The 9,940-nt window shown below is 62.2% G+C and overlaps 1 protein-coding gene across 1 annotated transcript; it reads right to left on the reverse strand.

The window, feature by feature from the left end:
• Window positions 1-359: 359 nt before the first annotated feature.
• CHLRE_06g295100v5 (uncharacterized protein) lies at window positions 360-9,856 on the reverse strand. The gene is made up of 24 exons (XM_043063491.1): window positions 9,445-9,856; window positions 9,001-9,110; window positions 8,727-8,833; window positions 8,372-8,480; window positions 7,988-8,176; window positions 7,539-7,816; window positions 6,941-7,381; window positions 6,375-6,459; window positions 6,041-6,186; window positions 5,735-5,876; window positions 5,405-5,553; window positions 5,161-5,302; window positions 4,874-5,001; window positions 4,549-4,669; window positions 4,082-4,267; window positions 3,641-3,918; window positions 3,061-3,501; window positions 2,789-2,873; window positions 2,479-2,624; window positions 2,178-2,319; window positions 1,758-1,906; window positions 1,509-1,650; window positions 1,039-1,206; window positions 360-856 (listed from the first exon to the last, which is right to left on the reverse strand). The coding sequence occupies exons 1-24, from the start codon at window positions 9,462-9,464 to the stop codon at window positions 843-845; spliced, it is 3,918 nt and encodes a 1,305-aa protein (XP_042924197.1). The 5' UTR covers window positions 9,465-9,856; the 3' UTR covers window positions 360-842.
• Window positions 9,857-9,940: the final 84 nt, after the last annotated feature.

Raw genomic sequence — 9,940 nt, forward strand, 5'->3', positions numbered from 1 at the left:
GCAGGAAGACGCAGCTTGATGTGCCTGCCGACAATCACAAGCCATTAGCGTGATTTAGAACCAGTTGCGCCGTAGGGCTGCTTTCAGCATGCCGCTGCCAGTTAGGTTGGGGTACACGCAGCCCTGACAAGCAGTGCCCTCCCCCCCCCACACACACACACAACGCTACGCCCACTTCAATGCCCGTCCATTCATCTTGTGAGGGGCCGCACGCCCGCGCCAAGGGCTGCCCGTGCATGACGTGCTTTTTGCGCAAGGCCGACGCAAGCTGAAAGTCGGGAAGCCGCTCGAGCTTAGTACACTAGCGCGATAACTGACCAGGAGATGAGGGGCGTCTAGTTGCCAGCCAATGCATCGACTTGCTGGACGCTTTACAAACAGGCTCAATGTTTGATCCGGCGTCAAGTGGGGCAGCCTGATACTCATAAAGCGTCAGCCCGGCCCTCCTGGGCGCCTAGCTGGCAAGCGCACTTTGAGTCCCTAGGGCAAATCCACGGGGCCTCGACGAGGTCACACGTGTCACCCAAATCAGCGCAAGAGCAGTTTCCATGCTCATCCGGGTTCGTATGTCCGCGCATGCGTATATACACAACACGAAGCGTATGTACAGCCAGTAATATCCTACTGCAAAAAAATGGTACGGCCATGGCGGATCGGCTGCTTGGCACTACCGTACTATCGCAGCGCAATGCTGCGTAATGCTCCCGAGACCCGTGTCCGAAGTATATATGTACGGCTCACACACAACGGCGTGGCCGCCGTCATCCGCAGGCAGCCGCCCCCGCCGCTCATTTGTAAATGAGCGTGAAGGGTGCAGGCGAGCTGCGTTGTCGTCCGTCCGCTTAGGCGTCAATCGCTGCAAGGGCGCGACGGCGTGGGAAGATTGGTTCCGTCAGCCGTCACGCGCAGCACTTGCGCATGCACGTGCCGTGCCAGAAGTCAAGGGCTCCCCCGCTCCAACGCACAAGCCCTGCCCCAGCACCCCAACCCCGCAATCAACTCACAGTCCCACACGCCCATGCAACCTCGCGGACTCACGCTTGCACGACTGCGCATTGTTGCCCGCGTTTCCGTTGGCCTTGGGCGCGAAGCCGGGGCGGCACACGCAGTCGTAGCCACGCGGTGTGCCGGGGGCGTTCACGCAAATGGAGCCGCTAGCCTTGCCGTTGGGGCAGGCGTTAGGCTTGAGCAGGCAGGCATTGACACCTGCGGATGCCGAGGCACGTGGGGCGCAGCGTGGTGTGGCGTGGGTACGCATGCGCGCATATTATAAGACTGTAGGCTGATGAGATTCGGAGCCGGCGCCGGAGCCCGGACTCCACTGATATTCACGTGCTCACTAGGCAACGCAGCAACACGTCCATACATTCATAGATCCGAGAGTCCTACTAAGAACTTCCACAATTCCACCGCCAAAGGAGCGGAGGCTAATCGTTAAATCCTGGATTCTTTTGGCAGGTGAACGGAAGCTGTTGGTGGCGGGGGTAAGCGCGTTGGCGCCGACGCACCTGCCACCCGGACCATCAGCGGGTCGTGGTCGCTGAAGCGGGTGCCGGAGGCGGCGTCGTCGGCGAACTCGCTGTTCACGTGCAGCACGCCCACCTCGGCGCCGCCCACCAGAGAGGGGCTGAGCAGGATGTGGTCCAGAGCCTGAAGGACGAGGGAAGGGGCGTGTGGGGGAAGCGGCGGGTGATTGCAGGGCGGGGCAAGCTGGTAGCACAGTCGTAGGATGGGCGGCCAGACCAGACTAGGCGTACCTGTGCGTTGCCCTCGAAGTTGTAGCTGTAGCGCTGGTTGGGCGGCGTGCGCAGCAGCCCCGACTGCTCCGGCAGTAGGTAGGCGTTGGTGAGGCCGGACGCGTACAGCACACCCAGAGCCGAGGAGCCGGCGAAGTCGTTCAGGTCGCCTGGATGGGGAGGGGGAGGGCAATGTGCGGTTCGGGGACGAAAGGGGGAGTGGTAGCGGCGGCAGAGCCGAGTAAGCCCGACAGTTGCATTCGGGGGGGACGCGAAGACGCAGAGTGCTGGGCATGGGTTTGTGTACGCCGTACGGGGTAGTGACAGACATGAAAAAAGGTTGAAACATGGTTTGTGCGCGGGACTCAGCACTAGGACGTGCTATGACTCTTTACGGTAATTGCGCTCACACAAGCCTCGTCGCCACGCTCGCTCGCTCACCCATGACCACCACACGAGACTGCTCCTCCAGGGCCAGGATCTGGGACACGAAGCCCGCCAGGATAGACGCCTGCTGCGCGCGCTGCACCTCGGAAGAGCGGGCCGGCGGCTGGTTGCGGCCGAACAGGGGCTGGTCGCCGCCCTGCGGTCGCACGGCAGTAGGGAAGTAGGGATGCAGGCGTTAGGCTCAAGGCGTGGGGTCAAGGCCACACCGCGGACATGGACGACACAAGACGTGTCCACGTGGCTTCACACGCAAGCACGCATGCTTGCAGACTCGCACGCATGAAGGCAGACTCGCCTTAGAGTTCAGGTGGTTGACGATGACGAATAGCGGTTGGCCGTTGACGGTTAGCTGCACCGCCAGCGGCTTACGGCTGCTCTGGAAGGCCGGGTTGGTTGGGTCCAGGCGGCCGGGGCTGTACTTGAGCTGAGGCTGGCCGGTCGCTGCAACGAATGATTAACAAAAATAAACAACAGGCAGTGGCAGCCGGGGCACAGGTTAGAAACCGTTAGTTGGCCTCACATGTGGCCCAAGTGGCAGGTGCTCAAGCGAACTAGCGGTGACGCGCGATGCTTGGACGCACACGCACGTAACGTAATGCACGCACCGGTGCTGATGACGGCGTTGGCATCAGTGGAGCCTCCAGCAGGCAGGTTGGCGGGAGTCGCAACGGCCGGGTTGTAGAGCAGCACCTGTAGATAGGTGATGGTGACCATGGTGGTGGTCAGGAGGGAGAAGGCGGCTTGAGCCAACATGAATTGCCGTCGAAGCTAGCGCAGGCGTTTGAGCCCGCCTGTCTGTCAGCCTGCCAGCCGCATGAGCTACCCTGGGCCCAGCAGGACCACATACACACGCGCACACACATACATACACACACACCTGGCGGATGTTGCCGCCGGGCTGGCCTCCGTCCAGGTTGTTCACCGGGTTGATCTGCAGGTAAACGTAAGTCGGGCCGCCCGCGGCCTGGATGGCGGAGATGAGGAGGCCCAGGGTGACGTCAGCGGCCACCACGCCAGTGTCTGTTGGGCCGTTGTTGTCCTGGACCTCAGCAACGCCCAGGATGTCAGGGCTGCGCAGGCCCTTGACCACGGCATCCGCGATGCGGGCGAACTTGGACGGAGGGTCAGCGGGGGACAGGTTCTCGACGTTCAGGGAGCCGATGGTGACGGTGACACCGGGGGTAGGCGGCAGCGGCAGGGAGGGCGTGGGCGTGAGCGGCGAGGGGGTGGCGATGGTGGCAATCTGTGTGGCGTAGAACTTGTAGTTGCCGAAGGAGTAGTCCACAATTGCCACGATGTCGTTCAACACGTCACCGACCTGGTGGGGGTGGAGGGAGTGAGGGACGGTGTGTATGGGGAAATGTGTTAACCTAGCCAAGGCAATCGCGAGTCACTCGCTTCAGTCGCACAGGCCCTGCGTGGATGGCCCACATCTTCCCACGTTTCCGCACACGCACCTGCAGACCCTTGCCGCCGGGCAGATAGTTGAGGAGGGTGTCATCAAGCAGCATGCGGCTGGGGTTGTAGATACCCGCAACCTCATCAATGATCAGACCGCCACGGGGCGTGAGTTGAGAAGCCAGGGCGCACAGCGTGCCGTCGGCACGGCTGGCCACGACCGGCGTCTCGCCGAAGTTGTTGGTGGGTCCCACCACGACGGGCCGCTTGATGAGGACACGGGTGCCCTCCAGGCTCTCATAGAAGGCGAGGGCGTTGACGTCAGGGTTCAGGAGCACTGCACGGCAGCGGTGGCCCCGGTGGATCAGAAGGCAGGTAGCAGGGGCCCACGAGATGCGGCAAACAATAGATGTTCTAGACGGATCATCAACGGCCACGCTCAATGCTGTTGTCCTCCATGTCAGCACACTGTACGATACCACGCCCTCGCCCACACGCACCTGTGGGGTCCTCCACGTCGCCGACCGGGTCCTCAATCTTGGACACGGGCGGCGACAGCATGCCCGCCTCGCAGCCGATCACGGCGGCCGGCGGCAGCTGCACGCCGGTGGCCAGCTTGGTGACGAAGACGGAGCCGCCGATCTGGGTGGTGACCATGTTGGTTGCGTCGTTGCCCGGGCGGAACTCTGTGGGCGTGTCCATGAAAGCAAAAGTGGAGGGTTTCGACGCTGGGACTCCGCCCTGTGTGTGCATGCGTGTGTGTGTGTGTGTGTGTGTGTGTGTGTGTGTGTGTGTGTGTGTGTGCACGACACAGGCGTGTACGGTTGGCACAGAGCAGGGACAGCAGCAGCGGCACCAGGGGTGGCTTTCATCTCGCGCGTTTTACAAGACAAACACATGGCCCCAGACAGGCGGCGGCTGGGGGTCCAACCTCCCCGCCCTAGCTGGAGTCACGTCGGCGGCTCACCGCTGACAGTGCCGGTGACCCGGACGCGGTCGCCGACGAACACGGGCACGGGCGGGTTGGAGCCGGTGAACACCAGCAGGCCCTCCGAGGTGGCGTCCACGCCGTCAGGGGCGTTGGTCTCCTGCGTGCCAGTTGGCGACCGGCGGGATGGTGTATGTCACGGTACGGCGTACGCCTGCGGCTGCTGCATTCCTGGATGCCACCGCGTGCCTCGCTCGCTTGCACACAGGGACCACGGCATCCTCCATTCCACAACTCGCCCGCTCCCGAGGGTCTCCGCAACCACCATCACCCAGTGTACGCGACCGAGCGACGAGCCACTCACCGCCATCCAGAACTGGTTGCTGCGGCGAGCCACCACCACGCCCTCCACCGTCACACGGCTGCCCACCCGGCCGCTGGTGTAGGCCGAGCCCTGGACCTGGTTAATCGGCGTCACAGGCATGGCCAGAGCTGCGAGACAGGAAGAGCAAGCAACGCAGCGGCAAGCGCCGCGATTGTTTGTTTTGCTACAGTTGCAAAACCAACTTCATATTTTGCCTCGGAACAGTAGGCAAGAGCATATCATAGGCACGGCACAGGAAAGAGTGTAGCGCAACACCTCACGCGCACCTGGCAGGCGCACGAGCAGCGGGTCGTGGTCGCTGAAGCGGGTGCTGGCGGGGGCGTCGTCGGCGAACTCGCTGTTCACGTGCAGCACGCCCACCTCGGCGCCGCCCACCAGAGAGGGGCTGAGCAGGATGTGGTCCAGAGCCTGAAGGACGAGGGAAGGGGCGTGTGGGGGAAGCGGCGGGTGATTGCAGGGCGGGGCAAGCTGGTAGCACAGTCGTAGGATGGGCGGCCAGACTAGGCGTACCTGTGCGTTGCCCTCGAAGTTGTAGCTGTAGCGCTGGTTGGGCGGCGTGCGCAGCAGCCCCGACTGCTCCGGCAGCAGGTAGGCGTTGGTGAGGCCGGACGCGTACAACACACCCAGAGCCGAGGAGCCGGCGAAGTCGTTCAGGTCGCCTGGGGGGAGAAGAAGGGCAGGGGGGGGGGAGACGGGCACGCTTTTCACGCGTGTCACGCCTGGGCAAGGCGCATGCGCTCGCCAAGTCGGCCGCGACAGGCCGTCATCTGGATATACGGTACACGCATGCCGTACTTGACGCCACCCGCCTCCCGCTTTACTTCCGGGATGCTTGCTCACCCATGACCACCACGCGAGCCTGAGCGTCCAGCGCCAGGATCTGGGACACAGCGCCCGCAACCACCTCAGCCTGCTTCGCGCGCTGCACCTCGGAAGAGCGGGCCGGCGGCTGGTTGCGGCCGAACAGGGGCTGGTCGCCGCCCTGCGGTTGTCGCACGGCAGGTAGGGATCAGGGATGCAGGCGTTGGGCTCAAGGCGTGGGGTCAAGGCCACACCGCGGACATTGGACGACACAAGACGTGTCCACGTGCCTTCACACACAAGCACGCAGCGCTTGCAGACTCGCACGCTCGCAGGCGGACTCGCCTTGGAGTTGAAGTGGTTGACGATGACAAAGAGCGGTTGGCCGTTTACGGTTAGCTGCACCGCCAGCGGCTTGCGGCTGCTCTGGAAGGCGATGTTGGAGGGCGCCAGTCGGCCCGGACTGTACTTGAGCTGAGGCTTGCCATTGGCTACAGCCGCGGCAGATACCGGAGTGGGACAAGGGTCACAAACGGCGGGCGAGGCCACCGGTCAGAACGGCAGCAGGACGGAAGCAGCAAGGGTGTGAGCACGCACGGGGCATAAACGGTATGCGCATGTTGCAGGACAGGTAGGGCCAGGCAGGTGGGCCGTGTGTGTCCTGCAGGCAGAGGCTCACCGTCAGCCACCACCTCGTTGGGGGTGCTGGGGCAGGCAGCGGGCAGACCGACCGCCGTGGCGACTGCAGGGTTGTAGAGCAGGATCTGCGCGCGGCGAGCACGGCGGACGGACAAGAGGCAAATAAGTACCAGGCACGGCATGGGTCAGGATCAGACCGACCTTCATCCGGAAGGATCGCCATAAACCCGGCTGATTGCGAAGCATATGCGTCACACACAGCACGCATGCACGCACAACCGCGGCGCCTGGGCTCAAAGCCATGGCACCTTCGACTTATATCCTGAACACACACACACACACACACACACGCACACACACACACACACACACACACACACACACACACACACACACACACACACACACACACACACGGACGCATACAGGTGCAACGCGGGGTCAGGCCGAATGGTCGCCCATGGGGTTCCAGGCTTATCGCGGGTAAGTATGACTACCTGGGTCACGACAGTCACGCGACGCTCGGTAAAAATGGTGGGTATCGGTAAGTAACTCCGTCGCGTCATTGGGCGGGCTTTCGTTTCGTTTTTTAACACACACACACACCTGGCGGATGTTGCCGCCGGGCTCGCCTCCGTCCTGGTTGTTCTCCGGGTTGACCTGCAGGTAGGCGTAGGCCGGGCCGCCCGCGTCCCGGATGGCGGCGAGCAGGGTGGTGATAGTGATGGCGGCGTCAACCACCAGGTCATCCGTTGGGCCGCTGTTGTCCTGGATCTCACACACGCCCACGAGATCAGGGCTGCGAAGGCCCTTGACCACGGCATTTGCAATGCGGGCGAACTTGGAGGGAGGGTCAGCGGGGGACAGGTTCTCGACGTTCAGGGAGCCGATGGTGACGGCGAGGCCGGGGATGGGCGGCAGCGGCAGGGGGGGTGTGGGCGTGAGCGGCGAGGGGGTGGCGATGGTGGCAATCTGTGTGGCGTAGAACTTGTAGTTGCCGAAGGAGTAGTCCACAATTGCCACGATGTCGTTCAACACGTCACCGACCTGGTGGGCGGGGTGGAGGGACGGTGTGTATGGGGAAGTGTGTTAATAACCGAGCCAAGGCAGTATACGAGGAAGGCGTGCAGGGCAAGTCGCACTCCCGTGAATCGGACAGGCCCTGCGTGGATGGCCCACATCTTCCCAAGTTCCGCACACGCACCTGCAGACCCTTGCCGCCGGGCAGGTAGTTGAGAATGGTGTCATCGAGCAGCATGCGGCTGGGGTTGTAGATACCCGCAACCTCATCAATGATCAGACCACCACGGGGCGTGAGCTGAGACGCCAGGGCGCACAGCGTGCCGTCGGCACGGCTGGCCACGACCGGCGTCTCGCCGAAGTTGTTGGTGGGTCCCACCACGACGGGCCTCTTGATGATCACACGGCTTCCCTCCAGGCTCTCATAGAAGGCGAGGGCGTTGACGTCAGGGTTCAGGATCACTGCACGGCAGCGGTGGCCCCGGTGCGGAAATGGATCAGAAGGCAGGTAGCAGGGGCCCACGAGATGCGGCAAACGATAGATGTTCTAGACGGGTCATCAACGGCCACGCTCAAGGCTGTTGTCCTCCATTTCAGCACCCTGTACGATACCACGCCCTCGCCCACACGCACCTGTGGGGTCCTCCACGTCGCCGACCGGGTCCTCAATCTTGGACACGGGCGGCGAGCGCTGGGTGCTGTCGTCGCAGCCAATCACCACCTGGGGCAGCGCGTTGCCACTGGAGATCCGCCGCCACACGACCGGGTTGTTGCCGAGACGCGTGACGACCATGTTCTCGGCATCACTGCCGGGGCGGGACTCTGCAACGAGGGCAAAGTAATGTTTGAATTGGGCCGTTCGCGGCATGCATGGCCCATTCCTGGATCTGAGATCCAGGCTGATCCGGGCGGTCGTTGGCAGGGCAGGGGACGAATCGGTGCGTGTGGGCAACTGGGTATGCAGGCGCGTGCACTGAGAGCGAGCGGCATGGGGTTTGGGAGCACGTGGGCGCATACCTGACACGGTGCCGTTGACACGCACGAGGTCGCCCTCCGACATGGCGGTTGTGGGGGACACCACCAGGATGCCTTCAGAGGTGGCGGCGTTGGCGTCGGCCGTGGGCGCCTGGGGTGCAAGGGAGCGAGCGAGTTGGGAAGCAGCGGAATGTAAGGATCCCTCGATTGGCAAGCAGGCTTGGCGCACAGGTGGAGCGTCACTTGTCGCGTTGCTGCAGCCCATTATGTAGCAGGGGTGTAAACTCAACAAGTTCAGCAGTGGGAAGCTGCGAAGCCGCCCGGGCTTGGCGGCGGCCGGCGCAGGCCCAAGGCATTTACGGGACCCTGTCGAGCCTCTGCCACAGACCCGCCCCACCATTAGCGCATACAGGTTGCTCCACTTGGCCACAACGATGCCCTCCACCGACACGCGAGTGGTGAAGGTGCTGCGGTAGCGAGTGCCCTGCACATCGCTGATGGAAACTGCGAAGCCGCAGGAAGAAGAAAGCGGGAATTGTGCGGGATCTTCGGGCAGGTCGCATAATCTTGCTTTTTGTGTGGAAACCTTTGGGCAGCAAGCATCAGCACTACAGCTTGCTGGTGTGTGCGTGCATTAGGTGCCAACCACCTCAGGGGAGGTTCGCGCGCACCTTGCTGCGCCGCAGCGGACGCCACGAACGCTAAAATAGCAGCCAACCAGTACATCTGGGCTCGAGCCATGCTGGGCCGCACACTCACTGAGGCTCCCTCCTCTCGCTCGCTTGAAATGGCGCGGGGGCGTGGACAGGGTGTGGAGTTATGGCGTGTAAGCCGTGCGATAGTGAGAGTTGACTGCGCCTTTATATCTGTATTACATGGCGCTAGTACTTAATCGTTACACAGGATGCTCGTTCGATCCTCCGGCGGTTGACGGGTTACTACTTGATGAAATTCGGCTGCGCGAAATTCGGCCTGACGACCCCAACTAAAATTGTCCAATCAATCCATCAGCAACTATGATATACTGTTCGCGCAAAAGGCCTGCGCAAAGCTTGCACGAATAGCAGGATGCAACCGCCGCGCCACGCATCTGAACAGGCATAGCAGCTACGTACCAGCACAACATGTCTGTCATCGGATATCATCAATAAACTGTAAATATGTTGCGGTAGCGGCGCGACAATCGTGCCGCTGGACATGACGCTGCACGAAGTACAGTAGTTTTGGCAGCTTTAGTCGTTTTAATTGTTTCGTAATGACATACCTGCAGCATCTATGCGGCACGCAGGCTTCCTCCCCACGCGCTGCTCAAGTGTCGCGCAACTCCCATAGCCACGGCCAGTTCTGCTGCGCTATTATGCAATCATATACTCTGGATAGTGATGCACATAAGAGTGGCGCATTTAGCTGTCGGGCTGCCCCTGTGTAAACTTGCCCAAGCGACAGCTGCATAAACGAACTACCCCCGCATTCCTCGGCCTGCAGCTGGCCTCGAGCCATTAACAATAACAGCATATAGCGCGACTTGAACGCGCTATCTGGGGCTGTTCACGGGAGCAAACTCGCGCTGCGTAAGGGCCCGCCCTTCTTTAGCGGGGCTTTTGCCGCCAT

This window comes from Chlamydomonas reinhardtii, chromosome 6 (genome assembly GCF_000002595.2).
Source record: "Chlamydomonas reinhardtii strain CC-503 cw92 mt+ chromosome 6, whole genome shotgun sequence".
Lineage (NCBI taxonomy): Eukaryota > Viridiplantae > Chlorophyta > Chlorophyceae > Chlamydomonadales > Chlamydomonadaceae > Chlamydomonas > Chlamydomonas reinhardtii.